The sequence below is a fragment of the Aphanomyces astaci genome (genome assembly GCF_000520075.1).
Source record: "Aphanomyces astaci strain APO3 unplaced genomic scaffold supercont1.67, whole genome shotgun sequence".
In the NCBI taxonomy this organism is placed as follows: Eukaryota; Oomycota; class Saprolegniomycetes; order Saprolegniales; family Verrucalvaceae; genus Aphanomyces; species Aphanomyces astaci.
The window spans coordinates 24,794-40,880 of NW_009798330.1; the positions used below are offsets into that span (position 1 = coordinate 24,794).

At 43.9% G+C, this 16,087-nt stretch overlaps 4 protein-coding genes across 5 annotated transcripts; all 4 read left to right on the forward strand.

Annotated features, from left to right (window-relative positions):
• Positions 1-48: 48 nt before the first annotated feature.
• On the forward strand, positions 49-1,724 carry H257_15134 (hypothetical protein; the record flags this gene model as incomplete). Its single annotated transcript, XM_009843135.1, has 4 exons — positions 49-275; positions 793-1,072; positions 1,182-1,288; positions 1,556-1,724. The coding sequence occupies 4 exons, from the start codon at positions 49-51 to the stop codon at positions 1,722-1,724; spliced, it is 783 nt and encodes a 260-aa protein (XP_009841437.1).
• A 3,100-nt stretch (positions 1,725-4,824) lies between these two features.
• H257_15135 (serine/threonine protein kinase) lies at positions 4,825-7,928 on the forward strand. Its single transcript, XM_009843136.1, has 2 exons — positions 4,825-5,909; positions 7,197-7,928. Exons 1-2 carry the CDS (start codon positions 4,879-4,881, stop codon positions 7,861-7,863), a joined length of 1,698 nt encoding a protein of 565 aa, XP_009841438.1. The 5' UTR covers positions 4,825-4,878; the 3' UTR covers positions 7,864-7,928.
• Positions 7,929-10,794: 2,866 nt separating this feature from the next.
• On the forward strand, positions 10,795-13,101 carry H257_15136. Of its 2 annotated transcripts, XM_009843138.1 has the most exons (8): positions 10,820-10,839; positions 10,927-11,028; positions 11,076-11,186; positions 11,233-11,435; positions 11,723-11,946; positions 12,010-12,104; positions 12,176-12,448; positions 12,790-13,101. In XM_009843138.1, the coding sequence occupies exons 3-8, from the start codon at positions 11,162-11,164 to the stop codon at positions 13,068-13,070; spliced, it is 1,101 nt and encodes a 366-aa protein (XP_009841440.1). In that variant the 5' UTR covers positions 10,820-10,839; positions 10,927-11,028; positions 11,076-11,161; the 3' UTR covers positions 13,071-13,101. The 2 variants fall into 2 exon arrangements, with proteins under 2 accessions (XP_009841439.1, XP_009841440.1); XM_009843137.1 differs by having other exon boundaries at positions 10,795-11,028.
• Positions 13,102-14,571: 1,470 nt separating this feature from the next.
• Positions 14,572-15,796, forward strand: H257_15137 (hypothetical protein; the record flags this gene model as incomplete). The annotated part of the gene is made up of 3 exons (XM_009843139.1): positions 14,572-14,832; positions 14,990-15,377; positions 15,453-15,796. The coding sequence occupies 3 exons, from the start codon at positions 14,572-14,574 to the stop codon at positions 15,794-15,796; spliced, it is 993 nt and encodes a 330-aa protein (XP_009841441.1).
• Positions 15,797-16,087: the final 291 nt, after the last annotated feature.

The following is a 16,087-nucleotide window of genomic DNA, read 5'->3' on the forward strand; positions in this document are numbered from 1 at the left end:
TATATATATATATATTTCTGATCTGGACGATAGAAACTGCAAGCCATGATGGAACTGTACTTTCATCCGATTCTACAGCAAATGCTGCACTCCAACGACCACGGGTTCTGCTCTGAAACGCTCCAACTGCTCAGCGTATTTTACCCCGCCCTGGCCAACCTCCAGTTCGACTTGATCGTCGCGACCATCCGGTCGATCTTCTGCAGCATCGTGTACGGCACCAGCGCCATTCCCCTCGACGAAGCGGCGGTGTACTTTCTCTCCATCTTTCCAGAGTACGATGATCCCCTCTCTTCAAAAACTGAATAATATTTTATTGTGCTGATATTTTCGCCAATCTATCCATCGATTGATATTCGCGTATTGCACTGACTTTTGTAACCATCGTTATTTTCACACGAATTCAATGTTGGATTGGTACTTTGATTGGTCAGTTGATATTATAATGTTCTGGGTTTGTCGATATATCGATGCCGATTTGGTTAGTCTGGTCATTCGATGGAGCACTCGCAAACTCTGCAATTTCGAATAAACACAACAATATATATTGTGCTTTCAATTTCGTGTTGTGGCGTGGTTTCTCGTTGGAATTTAAATCTATTTGAGTGGCTACGCTCAAAATTATCAGCCAATCAAAACCTTCTCAATAAAATTCAACAACCAATCAGTTCGATTGTGGATCGGTTTGCGCGATTAGTCGATTGCACCCCCTCCCCAATTTCGAATAAACACAACAATATATATATATATATATATAAGACCATTGTATGAACCATCAACGAATGTACGCAGAAAAGACGCCGCGCACGACGCACTGAGCCTACAATGCTGCGTGGAAATCCTGGCGATCGCAGAACTGAAAAACCTGCCCAAGCGAGACAAAGAAGCGCTGCAAAAGCACTGGTGGACGCTGCTGCAGTCTCTCGAGTGGACCGACCGCAACGGCCGACTGGTGGTGCTGCTCGAAGAAGTGGGCGGCGCTTTTAAGGCGGCGGACGCGACCAAGTTTAAAGCCCGCATGGAGCAAGTGATTCAGTCGCCTCCACACTTGACAGATCACGACACGCAATGGGTAATGATATATATATATTTTTAAAAATAAAGATTTTATTTTTTTGTATTAAAAATATTTATTATTATTATTTTAATATATATTATATATATTGACAAGGCATATCTAGATTTTGGACCAAGTCGCAGAACGAAAGGAAGCGCTAAGTACGTTCAAGAAGAAACTCACCCGTGCCGCCCAACGTCGTGAACACGTCGTAGCGGCCAGCAGCGACAGGTACGATGAGGGGTTGGAATATCATAACATTATATTCATGAGATGGGTTGGAATACTCAATATAATAGTACTGTTTTGGAGTGAATAGAACAATAATCAGAATATTGTCTTCCTTTTTTACCCAACATTTGGCTGACTTTTGTGCTGATGCGCCAACTCTATCGATCGATTCATGACGTTTGGAAACGGGTGAATACTATATGGGTTGGAATCGTAATAATATGAATATTTTGGAATCGTGTGAATAATATATATATTTGTTTGAAGCAGCGACGCGAGTGAAGACGAGGAGAAGGCGCCCGTGGTGCCGACACGAGAGCGGACGTCGAGACAGAGCAAGGCGGTGGCTAGCGCCAAGATGAACATCGTCGACTTAGGCGACAGCGAAGAAGTGGAGGTCATCAGCAGCACCAGCGGAAATGAATCCGAGTTTTAGTAGTCGTAATCCAATCAGTTGCCTATATCATGTATCCATTAAAGATCAATGATGTCGCGTATGTACAGACATACATATTCCATGCTCTTGATCAATGAAGTTTAGCATCGAGAGTATTTCTTTTATAAACCACCGTGTTTTTGATGCCGATTATCAATGTACTAACAGTAAATTATGGTGAATTCGCAATCCACATTTGGTCAAACCGGTCTTATTGGTCAAAAACATCCCATTTTCACCAATCAATAGTATTAGCTGGTAGGCAAGTCCAGGAAAGGGACAGAAGAATCGAAGAAGGATTTAGCCAATCAGATTGCAGGAAACCATCATCAACGTTGAATTAGTGTATTACTTGATTTAGTGTGATACCAATCGCCACAGGACAACTTTTTACATACAAAATTCAGTAACAATGAATCGATCGATAGATTTGGCATCACAAAAGTCCAAATTTTGGGTAAAAGGACAATATCATTACAGCTGTATTTCCCCTGTGAGTATACCATAATATATTGGGTACTTTGGGCTTGTGAAGGAACGAGTTTAAGCACATAGAAGTTCGAGTAAGTTACCCTCAATAATGCATCGATCCCTTGGACTACAGTAGTAATATACACATTAAGTTTCACGGAGGTACTGTACACCCTCGACTGCTGAGAGAATGATAAGTGATGACAATGCACCATGTGGGATGGTTACTACTTCGATTCGAGATGCCGACTAGTACTACTAAGTTAGTACGTGTTTGCCGAGGCACTCAATGGAAGTCATTTTGCGCTCAAAACTCGCCTAGTTAGTTCATAAATATTGGGTTTGGCAAGAAGTTGGAATTGCAGCGCGTTTGTCCAGGTCGTATCAACGAACCGATCTCGGAAATTTTGAACCGAACTCACAATAACTTACTTAGATTAATAGTACTACGTACAGTCGATTTTACTACGGAGTGATCTTGTCAAATCGATTCGAAACTGGAGACCTCAGTAGAATCGAGTGTCTTAGGAGAATCGATGAAAGAACCGTTTAAGCCAATCAAATCACGTTCTGGTAAATTTCTGGCAATCCAAACGTTGGACTGGGCCCAGTCTTTGAGCAAAACCATATATCTTACAGTATATACTAATCTTTGTATAGTATACTCTACTAGTATTGTACAGTACAAGCTTTACAATGTAAATGAGATCAAATGGATTCGAATGCTATTTTTCGAAATGACTCACAAGATGCACAATAAGGTTAGGTATTGATTGCGTGTTCTAACTGTAAGGTACTCAAAATTTCCTCCGGCGGTATTGTTTGAATGAACCGCGGAACAGTCGCCGAGCAGTCCGAGGACCTTCGAAATATGATACTTCGAAGTACATACCTCTCCTGGTAGTTTTTTTTTTTTTTGATACTCTTTCAAATGAGATCTATAGCACATCAAATTTGGTCAAGAAATATATGGATGGGGACACTTTAATGGCAAATGTTGGTAGTAATGTGGAACAGAGGAACAGAGGAAGTATGTAGTTAGTACTCTTGTTGCAACGATCGAATGGATGCCAACTATTGTGGATATTGCAATCGCCAACAATTCGAGCCAAGCAGAATGATTGGCTAAAAAGAATGAAGGTTGCATTATGATTCCCGAAAATGAATGAATTTTGATGAACAGGGGTATCTCTTAAACTTAGTTGTATTGTATCACTGACGACCAATGAAATCAACGGTATGATGAGCCAATCATAAGGCCTACAAGCGCTGGCAGTAATTTGAAACAAGTGTGTTTTTCAAATGATGGCAGTAGTTTGGAACAGAGGAAGTAGTATATCTCGGTTGAGTACACCTTGGGTTCGTTGTACATTTTGCCAAGTATTATACCCGTCTTTCTGGATAATTTCTCTTATATAAGTGGTATTGTTCAATAATATGGATAGATCGAATAAAAATAAACTTATTTACTAAATTAATTAGTACTATAGTCGAATTCAGTCACCCATCCATCGAACGAAATTTCACACACAGTGAAACGAGACTTGAACAACTTTGGTCGTGTACTACTGTAGTACTGTACAGTGTTTTGCGAAGATTCTATGCATAGTAGGTTTGGTGAATCACAAATTTTACAGTTAACGTTACTGCAATAGAAAATTGTGTCAGTGGCTGATGGATACTGACAAAGTCATCTGTAATTGGCTACAGCTTGGTAGTTTTTGGTGTCAATAAAAGAGCATGGTGTCATTACACACATCACAAAATTCGAAGTCACACAAGCCAGGTAATTACACATCACATGTACTAACTATCCTACTGGCACCTGTTATGAACACAACATGCAAAAGGTATGGCGCTATCATTAGCCTCTTCAGAACGCCAGTCCCTACATATTGAGCGTGGTATGATCTTGTCTCGGTAGAACTAACAGCGTTAGTGGTGTTGATGTATTCGCTCAATATATCGAAGTTACTCCTGTAGTACTTGAATACTAGTACAGTAGCACTGAACTGTACTGTACTAGCGATAGTACTAGTACTATTTAATGTCCTTTTACCCAAAATTTGGACTTTTGAGCTGATTCGCCAAATCTATCGATCGATTCTTTGTACTGACTTTTGTATATAAAAATCATCCCGTGCACACTAATTGAAGTCACATACTAATTCGATGTTGAAAATGGATTCGATTGGCTACTTGATTATTGATCTGGGTTTTGATTGGTCGATCGATTGTCTGCCGATTTGGGGCTCCCACTCCAATTTCGAGTCGACTTGACAATATTACTGCTCGACCCAATACTGTACCTCTACGGCGATATTGAAGATCCATCCAGTATATTTTGATGCTTGTGTGAGAATACTACTATTAATAGTATACTACTAGTACAATGGAGTTACAAATTACTACTCGCACAAGATAACATTGTTGTTGCCATAAGGCGAGAGATATGTTGAAGAATGCAATACGTAACAGTACAGTAGTGTTATTATGGTAGGTTTCGGGGTTTCGGGATTTATCTGACTTCTAATTGGCCTTCAAGTATCCCTAATTTATCCAATCAAATGTCGATGTCCTGGGCCATGCATTTTGTTATATTAAATGATTTGTTGCACTGTATCTATCTATCATACACCACGACAACACCACCACAGACTCAACCCCGCGGCAATTCATCTCCATGTCCTCCGCCGCCGCCGCTGGTGCTTCCTGGACATGCCTGAAGACCCCTCCTTCGTTCACAGTGTACTCCACATGGCGTGTGGACGTAGCCGACGTGCTCTCGTGCACCATGAACGATCAGTCCAAGGACTGCCTCTTGATTCCAACGTTGCAGGAATGCCAGGACAAGTACATGAACGACAACACCCGTCCGATCAAATCGTGCGCTGCGTCCGAGACAAGGAACGCGTCGACGTTGTGCGGCCAAGTGTACGTCCAGCTCACGTCGAGTGGTACCCCAACGACACCACCTCCACCACCACCACCCACTACCACTACCACCACCACCGACCCGCCCAGCAAACTCAAGGGAGACTGGCGGTGCTTTCAAACGACCGCCGGCGACAGCGTCGTGGTCCACCTTGAAACCACAGCATGCCTGTCCAACGATCAACGCACTTGCGTGTCCTTTCCCACGTCCACGGCGTGCGCGACGGCCTTGCTACAAGAACCGTCTCTGGTCCTCGATACAAGCACACTTCCGCTGCCGTGCGCCAGCCTGACGTCACCACTGCCTGTGTGGTGCCCCGCGTCCCCATCATCGCCTCTTCCCGCGCCATCCCTTCCACCGCACTCGTCGTCATCTACGATCATCATCATCGTGGCGCTAGCCGCGGGAATTGTCGTCTGTGTGGGCTTCCTCGTGCACATGAAGAAGAAGACGTTTCCTACGACCCGATCCCGCGGCGCGTCGTCGTTTATGTGGCCCATGTCCACTCGATCCAACTTTGGCAGACGTTTGTTTCAAAACAAGCTCACCCCAGACGATTCAGTTTTCTCTGCAGATCACATCCACCTGGGCAACCTCATCCACTGGCGACTAGATGAGACCCAACTGGCGACCATCTCGACGCTGCACACGAGCTCCACGGGCCTCGTGTCCCTCGCTCGGTACTTGGGCAAGGTGGTTGTGGTCAAGCAGCCGCTCGAGTGCGATCGATCCATGGACATCATGCAAGCCTTTGTGGGGGAAATAGAACTCATGATCCGGTCAGTATTAGTATATTTATTCTTCGCTTAAGAAATATTTGGCTGACTTTTTGCGCCAAATATATCGATTGATTATACATACGCTGGACTAACGTTTTGAATGTCAAAACGGGTTCTGGGGTGATGGGGATCACACTAATTGAAGTTACACACTAATTTGACATTCGGGATGAAGGTTTCCTGCACTCTGATTGGCTATATTCTTTTGGCTGTGTCGATTTATTATTCTTTCCATGTCGCCATCCAGTTTAGAAAAAACAACACAAGAATACATTATATTACTACACTCACTTTGGACGTGGTGGATTCATATTATTCGTGTTATATTCGTCGATATATGGGTATATTGACGACCTGAATATTTTGTATAAAACGTCCAATTACACGGATTGAAGTCATACATGTAACCTGATTGGCTCAATGTTCTTGTGTACACTTTTGCTTGTCAATTCAGTACTTATTCATTCCCCATATTGCTACTCCAGGTTCGAATAAACACAACCATATGACGTTGTCCTTTCTTGCTTGGATTTTGCAAATGTAGGCCAGCTTCCCAGTATAATTGGTGTATGCCAAAAATTAGTGTGTGATGGACATTACTCAGATCTAAGATCGATCAGTCCAAGTCCAAGTTTTTTTAAGGAGCAATATATAAATTTACATATATATATACATATATATGTAAAGAACGTTCGTTCATTGGATTGATTGTATATATATATATATACAATCAATCCAATGAACAAACGGTCTTTATATGAAGTACATCGTTGTTTAGATTGTTTAATGATATAAAACAAATGATATATTGGAGATAGTCGGTATGAATTTCAATCCGGACCCGATCTCATTGACCAAACCGGGTGCTAATCTCTCCCATTGGTCAATACGAAAAAAAAAAAAAAAAAAAAAAAATCCTTGTCGCTGATTGGCTACAATCCATTTTTGATTTTCTACCGAACAGGGCGAAGTGGCCATTAATTAGCCAATCCGTTATATCTATTTGAACAAACCGTGAAATTTGATACTATCCAAATATTAAAAGCTGTACGTTTTGGTTGGGTCAAAAACTGTGATGATCGTGGATTGGTTCAGCTATCTCCAAGTGTACTCTGATTGGCTACGACATTTCTCACAAATACACCAACCAGTTGCCTACTTTTTCACCCTCGATTCGACTGGAAAAGTCCACTGAGGAACGAATTTGCCACTATGATATCTATTTTTTCTCCTTTGTATATCTATATATACAATGATATATATTCTAATCATAGTTTTTCATTGTAGAGTGCAATCTCCCCACGTAATTCAGGTTGTGGGGGTATCATACATGCGCCTGCGGGATCTATCGCTTGTGCTCGAGTACATGGAGCGAGGGGATTTGCAAACGTACCTGAGCACAACCAAGTTGACGCCATCCCTATTAAATTGGCCGCAAAAGCTGGCAATTCTCAAAGATATTGTGTCTGGCCTCGGTCATATCCACGCGCTCGGCGTGATTCATAGAGATATCAAAGCGCGTAACATCCTCTTGTCCCATGACCTGCGCGCCAAGCTCACGGACTTCGGCGTGGCGCGGCAAGTGTCTGGAACGACCATGACCCAGGGCATCGGGTCTCTGCAGTGGACAGCACCTGAAGTGCTCGAGGGCGGCCAGTACACTGCGCAAGCAGACATGTATTCCCTGGGCATTTTACTCAGCGAACTCGACACCCATCAGCCGCCATACGCGACAGACGAGGACGCGCTCAGTGATATTGTGCTCCTGCGGCCGTCGCTGCAATGTCCGCCAGAAAGAAACCCAGCAGAAGAAGAGGATAAGAAAAGGTACCATGGCGTAGTTGGCTTTAGCACGTCCTGCCCCCATCGAGTACAAAAGCTGGCTACGCTGTGTCTGGCGCTGGATCCAAACAAACGGCCGACGCCGGCCCAAGTGCTGCAAATGCTAGCTTGACCTAGCTTCAGTAGTATTAAAGTGCACCAATTATTGACACTGTTGTTTGGTCTAGTTTTGTCGGCCATGACTTCAAATAGTCCCAGTAGCTCCAAAACGATTAATTTAATGCTGATACTGTAGCACCACACGAGCGAACTGATTCATTGAGCCATCATTGGACTGCATTTCAGGTTTGTATTTCAATTTCTATGCAAAATAACTTCAAACTTATACTGAGTAATTGCATGCAATTCGCAACACGTCATACAAGTTTACATGAATTTAAGTAGTCAGCATAAAAAGTACTTGCAATCACATTTGAAGTCACAGCTGTGGATCACAACAGTAGCGACACAGTGAAGGCTATCCACACGTTGCGAAGAGTAGAGAGGTTTAGCAACTCATTCCATTCTGCATCCATAGCGGCGCCCCGCCATATGGTGACAAAACCAGAGTTACCTGTAATATTCAATGTATACAGTACTCCGCACAATTGGGCAATTGTAGGGAATTAACTATCGGTAGTCCATTCCATACAATTCATATTGCCTGTTGGGAATTCCGAGTATATGGCACAATTCTTCGTCACGAAGGACACGGCTTCGATGTTAGTGACGATGAAGAAGGTAGATCTGGATATTGAACAAGGTGCTCGAATATTCACGACATTCAAGGGTTAATCAGGGTGTACTGTATAAGCGTTGCCATCAGTCAACTACGTCACTGCTGGGAAGTCTACGGGGATCTACGGCCTCAGCTTCTACTTGTCCTTGTGATGCTTGCCTCTCTTGTCCCTATATGATTGGAGAGGCGAGTAGCGCAAGTACAAGGTGACGCTGATGGGCGGTCTTAGAGTCGCGTGTGTGGCTAACATCGGCGTGAACGCCATGTGATGTTGGTGACGGATGAATTTATATCGTATCCGGCAGCCCTAACCGGATGATTGTACGGATGCGGAGTGGGATGATGCAAAACCAAAATGTCGATATTCCAGACCGCGTCCATACAGCGATTATTGTCAAAAATGTGCGGAATGGATGCGGTCTGGACAAGTTGCTAAACCTCTCTAGTGATACGCTGCTGCTTGTTCGTCTATGGTTGCGATGGCTCGAAAGTGAGTACTTCCATGTATCACATAGCTATACGCTCTCGTAGGCCTGTATGGAGGGACAGCTCAAGGGTTTATCGTTGACATTCTATTTATATACGTGTATTTTTTGTTTGAGACTGAACAGGCTGTCCACATTGAGACGTGTAATAGAATAAAGAGACGAATATTATCATATCCAATCATACAAGGCAACTATGAAATATCGACATGCTATTGGCTAAAAATAAGACAATCTCACAATTTGGTACGCCGTGTCAACAATTGATGCATTCCCTTATTAATATTGTTGTGCAATCCGCTTGCAGGAAACCACCATCAACGCTTAATGTGTGATTACAACAATCACCACAGGACAACACTTTACATACAAAATTCAGTACAAAGCATCGATTGAGGAGTTTGGCGAAAATCAGCACACAAGTCCAAATTTTGGGTTTCGGGGTGACAATTGATTGGATATTATGATTTTTTTGTCGCTGATTGGCTAATATAAATTTTTATTTTGCATGCCCTTTCTGTGGATTATTTGGTAACGTTAACAATCAAATGACACGGCGAGAGCGATCGGGGCAGAATTGAAAATTTTGAAGGAAATTAACAATGCTGCACTTGTGGGTTTTGACACCGTCGATCGTCATTGAATAGTGCGGATTGAGAATTAGTGTGGATTAAGAATTAGTTTGGTCCACACTAATAGATGTGGATGAAACTGTCAAAAATGTGATTGGTAATTAATTATATACGTACTTAAGTACAGTATAACGTTACGTATGGTGCGGATCAATTTATTTTACAGAATTTGGTGGTTGGGGTGTAAGCAAAAATGCCCAATTGCTCTGGTGATAGAAAGTCATCGTATATGGTACCAACACTTCGATATGATACGTCTGCTCTGTTGACTGTTTACTTCACTGTCAATGCTGATTTGACTTTTCATGACAAATCCCACGTACAAAAATTAAGGTAACAGTGAGATACAGTATAGTACCGGTAACGTTACTACGTACTCCTAGTGTATTGCAGTACCACGGACTGTGAAATGAGGTTCCAATTAGTGTGGATCACACTAATTACTGTCAATTAGTGTACTCGTCGCATCCGGATTTGCATCCGAATATTACGTACAGGTAGGACTCAGGAGTAAATACAGTACGTACTGTACTTCACGTGAAGTGTACTCCATTTTTTGGAGGCCTGTCTTTCAAGTGTGTGTTGTTTGCCATATGATTGGTCATAACTAAATGATACTAGTGTGCTACGACGATTGGTCATAATTGCGTGTAGGATAACATGTGTGCCGTTTTTCACTTTGCACTACACTATTAATAGTACTATTAATATTATGACTCACTTGGGGTTCAGTAATAGATATACCTAGCAAGTGGGACATCATTCACAGCGACAGGCCCCGCCAGTCTACGAATTCCACGTCGCACGGTGGGATGCTCGACATTTGTATGCCGACCGTGGACGGTAAACTACAGTAACGTTACCCAGAACTTACAATACACAATCGAATAATAGTACTGTAATTCCCTACGAGCAACAGTTTCATTGTTGCATACGTAATCATTTCCCTTCAAAAAAGACTGTAACCTCGGAGCCCCTGGACCTCGTTGTGTTGGTATTCCTGGGGTTACGTTGCATTGCCAGTGGTTAGCTATGTCTAACGAAGTTACTGAAATGCACTTAACCCCTAGGCGTGTTGTTGTTTCGGTTTACACTGCATTTGACAATGCCATCATAAGAACAAGTGACATGATTACACAAGCACCAATATCTCTGATGGAACTGTTGGTGTCAAGGAATTACTGAAGTAAAACGTACAGTACGTACCTCGTACTTTAAGTAATAAAGATGCAGGCCAGCCCCTACGAGATCGGGTAAGTTGTAAGCTGATCGATGATACTACCTACATACGTGCATGTCCATTCCCCATTACGTTGACACTGTAATACTATCTCCATGAGTACCTGGTTGTGCGTCGAGGTCATGAGCCTCTGGGGCAGCTTCCGCTCAATCAACTCCTCGGCCATCGAGTGTGGCTCCACAGACGGACTCGACTGCGTCTGGTACAACGCTGACACTTGCAATCAAACGACCTTCGCTTACACCGTAGCTTGCCCTGCCATCAAGCGTCTGGCATCCCTATCGGCTTTCAACACCACCACCATATCTCCTCCATGTGCAGCGCTCCAGCTAAAAATGACCCCGACACCTTCACCCAATTGTACATCTATCTGCCTCGTTCCATCCTCACTTTAGCGACTTCGTAGCCGCGCTGGAATGGATCGGGTACATCGTCTTAATCGTGGGCGTGCTGTTCCTCGTCGGTAGTGTCGTATACGTCTGTCGGTATAAGAAGCCAAACGCGAACAACCTCCAACACTCGCACTTTATGTGGGCTGAAACGATCAAATCTGCCGTGAGCCCAGTGTACAAGTCCAGTTCGGTGACCCCCGTGGAAGACATACTCACAGTACGATCATATTAAAGTACCTCTCCTTACTATGTACTACTACTACTACTACTACTCGTAGAATTCCGTTAATCCAATACGTCCGCTGTCTTTATTCATTCAAATCATCTAATATTCCACGGAGTTCTTCATTTAAACCATCTATTCCAGCGTTTTTCATTTAAAGCCATCACTGTCCTGATTCATACGGTATTATTATTTGTTTGAAATCGGTTTTTCATCTATTCACCATATTTTCATCGTCTTTTTGTTCCTTTCATTGAAATCACCTCTTTTTGATTTCCCAGGATGAAGGCAGCCACGCCCAAGCGTCCGTTATGGATGCTTTTTCGCTGTGGAAACTCGAGCCTCATCTATTAACGTTAACTACCCTCTTATCCGAATCCGATGACAAGCAAGTTTGGCGCGGAGTATACGATGATGAAGTTGTAGCTGTGAAAAAGCTGCAGCGGCACGCGACCACGGGCCCAACTTGGGCTAAGTTTGTCAACGAGATCCACCTTATGATGCGGTACTTGGTTCATCGTAATATGCGTTGGAGCAGTAGTTTAACGCGATAAGTTAATTATCCTAGACTGGACTCGCCAAATATCATTGCCATGTACGGGCTCGTGTGGTCCGTCCCCGACGACGGCAACCTGCACCTCGTGTTTGAGTTTATGGACCGCGGTATACTACTGCTCATAAATCATGTTTCATCTATTATTATTTTTAAAAATATTTTTTATATGGTCCTGTAGGCAATTTAAGCGACTATTTAACGCATACCCGAACCAGCCGCAATGTCGATTTGTGGACAGAGAAGCTCCGGTACGCCATCCAGCTGATCGAGGCGCTTGTATGCCTTCATGAAGCCAGTATCATCCACCGCGATGTCAAGTCCAAGCATGTGCTGCTCCACAGCTCGGGGGATGCGAAACTGACGGATTTCGGCTGGTCGAGGGAAATGGATGTCCAAGTGCTGCTAACACAAGGCGCGGGGTCGTTTCGATGGTCAGCTCCCGAGATTTTAGGTATTATTTCTTTGGGTATATATCATCGATGTATCTATATGGTATTTTATCCATGTCTTTTGGTGTTTCATCTATGTATGAAGGTATTTCATGGATGTATTTCGATATTGTATCTATGTATTTTGGTATTTCATCGTCAGAAACCCCGAAACCCCGGCAGACTATATACGCTGTGTGAAGTTATGTACTGTTAATTCAAACGCGTTGTCCAATGTTATTGTTATGCTGGATACATTCTATTCGATTGATTTGGTAGTATAACTTCGGTTATGGGTTTGAAAACCCCGAAACCCCAGAACCCCGAACCCCCATTGAACACCATTGGGTTGTTGGTTGGTTAGAGGGAAACCAGTACACGGTGGCGGCCGATATTTACTCGTTCGGGATGGTCTGCTACGAACTGGACGCCCACCATATCCCATACGCCACCACATATCGCCCCAAGACTGTAAAACCACTCAACGAGTTTGAAATCATTCAAGGCGTGCGCACCCACCAGCTCCACGTCGAGTTTGAGGTGGGGTGTCCCGTAGCAGATTTGGCCAATCGGTGCCTGCAACACAACCCCACTGATCGGCCTAGTGCCGCCCAAGTTATGCAGTGGCTACTAGATTTACAGTAAAGTGAATGAAAACAAGTCATATATGTACGAGTGCAATGCTGTAGTTGTTGTGGAGTGTCCAAGATACTAATATACTAGTACTACTATTAGTATACGTTGACGCTTTCTATGGTTGGAGTGGTGCTGGGGCTGCTGGAAGTGGGTGGCGGTGATGGGGGGTGAGCGAGTTGAGATGTAAAAAGAAAAAAGTAAACCAAGGCAATATGGGGTGTCTGTCAAAAAAGAAACACAAGTAATATACTACGTATCGAAGGCAAATATTAATGTGCCTTTCGGTCAGAACATATACGTTAAGGGCCGAGTTCCGTGCCACATTTACAAGTCTTGGAGGACTTCCCTAAGGCCGATTTGCAATAATAATACCGTTTTGTAAGAGTCTGTTCCTAATATTAAAAAAATGGGATGACAAAATATTTCATCCCATTTTCTACCCATTCTATGACCATGATTGATTGGACATAAATCATCAGACTAAGATGCATGCTGATTGGTCAATAACACAGTATTGTCGGCGATGCGCAGAAAGGTGTGGCGGGTGCAGCGCAGGTGGCGCGTGAACCATCCGTCGTATGTGCCGGCGGACTTGATTTGCTGCCATGTGGTACGACAACAGTGTTGATGGCAGGGCACGGTTGCTACGTCCGTCGATCGACATGAGGGCGGCAGCAACGACAGCAACAAACACGGCAGTGGTCGAGTCCATGATGTCAAATTGAAAAGTTGGAATGAGATTGGGATCAATGATTGGATAGTGGGCATCCATTATTAGCCAGTCATTGGTGAAATAGCTGAGGTGCCCAAAGTGGGATGAAATGGGGTCTTGTACCCCATTTTGAAAAGTGGATTTTGGAGTGAGTTGAGGAGCGTTTTGATCGGATAATGCCCATTTTTAAAAATTATTTAGAACACGCTCTAAAGAGGAGATTACATGTAGATCGTATCGATTTTAGCTATAATTCACTAGTTATTCGGGAGGAGATTAAATGTATAAATAAAAAATAGATCTACATTGAATCTCGTCCCGAATAACTATTGAATTATAGCTATACAGTCCGAAAAGAAATTATAGACGCACCCTAAATTTTTCCTGTTTGAAAGGAGTACCGTACTATTTTCTGGATCACTACTATCTCTCAGTTCACTTGAAAATGTTACAAAACTTGGCCCGCAAAAGGATCTCACAGTCAATCATTCTCAAGAAATCTACTATTTTCAAAAAATTGACTGAAAAGAAATTATAGACGCACTTTTTGATTACTACGTACTTCTTCTGTCCCACATTAATATGCCTTACGAGTTGTCATCGACCCCGAACATTAATGTGTTAACCAAATTCGATGCATGATATCATTTTAAAAAGACAATAAAAAACTACAGGTACCATGCATTGGATGGTAATCGCCGAAGCAACTTCTTCGCGCCCAGAATGAACATCGAATTTCCACCAACCGAATAAAATTACACCACATATTCAAACCATCACACTTTTGAATTTGCCGCCATGGTCAATCAAGCCCCCCGCACGCGTAAGGACGTCTCCAGCAGCAAGAACGCTGAAGTAATCCAACAACGTCATCACTTTCTTGTTAATGGCAAGTTAGTCCGTGGTGCATTCACAAGAACTGCTGAAATGCTCGACATCGTACGCCGCAGTGTTGCCTATATCTGGGACACGTTTTATACCCGCGGTGCCCTGTCGTCCAACAAGTGCGCCAAGGTTGGTCCGAAGCCCAAGTACTCCCCCGACGACATCCGGAACCTCGTACGTGATGTTCCCATGGACCAGTGATCGACCACGAGAGACATCTCCGCTGCCACTGGTCTCTCCATGGGTACATTCAGCTGCCACCTGAAGATGGGAACCTTCGTTCGTCGATCGACTCGAATCAAGCCGCTCCTCACGGACGCCAACAAGACAGAACGCACTGCATGAAACCGTCGAATTTGAGAGCCTATGGGATGTGGTCCATTTGGACGAAAAGTGGTTCAATACCGACAAAGATCGCCGCAAGGTGTACCTGGTTCCCGGCGAGACCCCTCCGCAGCGGACGTGGAAGTGCAAGCGCTTTATCCCGAAGGTGATGTTCTTGGCCGCGATCGGCTGGCCTCGATTTGACCACGACCGCGGGGTGTTGTTTGATGGCAAAGTGGGCATGTGGCCATTCGTGGAGTCCGTCCCCGCTGTTCGCAACTCACGCAACCGTCCCGCCAGTACCATGGCGACGTCCTTGGTCAACGTGAATGCAACTGTGTACCGAGACTACGTCATCAACAATGTCATACCTGCGATCAAGGCGTCCTTTCCGAGTGCGAACAAGCGTGTCGTCCTGTAACACGACAATGCGACGCCTCATGCCTCCATCACGGATGCTGAACTTGAAGCTGTGTCCACCGACGGGTGGAAGTTTGTGCTCCGTCGACAACCGCCCAACAGTCCGGACCTGAACGCGCTGGACCTCGGCTTCTTCGCATCGATTCAATCCCTACAGTACAAGTTGATGAGTCGCACTGTCGACGATGTGATTCGCTCGACCCTCGCAGCGTTCGAAGAGCTGAGCTACGAGAAGCTCGAGAGCGTCTTTCTCACGTTTGAGTCGGTGATGCAACTGATCCTTGAGCACGACGGAGGCAACCACTACGTCTTGCCTCACCTGAAGAAGGCCGCCTTGCGACGCGCTGGACTTCTGATGCAGAATGTGTCTTGCCCTGTGTCCCTTCTCTTGTAGGCTAGGACTTAATGACCAATGAAAATCTTGTATATCCTGATGAGCCAATAAAATCAATTTGTTCACAGTAATGTGGAAAAAGTGTGTTTTTCTTTTGGCATATTAATGTGGGACAGAGGAAGTAGTATTTATCAATTAATTGTCCACAACAAAGAATAACTTGGGCCATTCTTGTAGGCATACCTTCAACTAGGGTTTATAAGTATTTTTGGTCAATTTCGGAGTACGATTGTAATTGAGCCTTCAATTGGTCCTTGTTGTCGAATTGGCGACCATTGGCATACACTTTGC

Bases quoted from the DNA above. Each gene is read 5' to 3' on its own strand.
- H257_15136 (XM_009843137.1), top strand. From the start codon at position 11,162: ATGACCCCGACACCTTCACCCAATT. The intron at 11,436-11,722 runs GTACGATCATAT...TTGATTTCCCAG, and splicing joins CCGTGGAAGACATACTCACA to GATGAAGGCAGCCACGCCCA. The intron at 11,947-12,009 runs GTACTTGGTTCA...TAATTATCCTAG, and splicing joins GAGATCCACCTTATGATGCG to ACTGGACTCGCCAAATATCA.
- H257_15135 (XM_009843136.1), top strand. From the start codon at position 4,879: ATGTCCTCCGCCGCCGCCGCTGGTGCTTCCTGGACATGCCTGAAGACC. The intron at 5,910-7,196 runs GTCAGTATTAGT...TTTTCATTGTAG, and splicing joins GAAATAGAACTCATGATCCG to AGTGCAATCTCCCCACGTAA.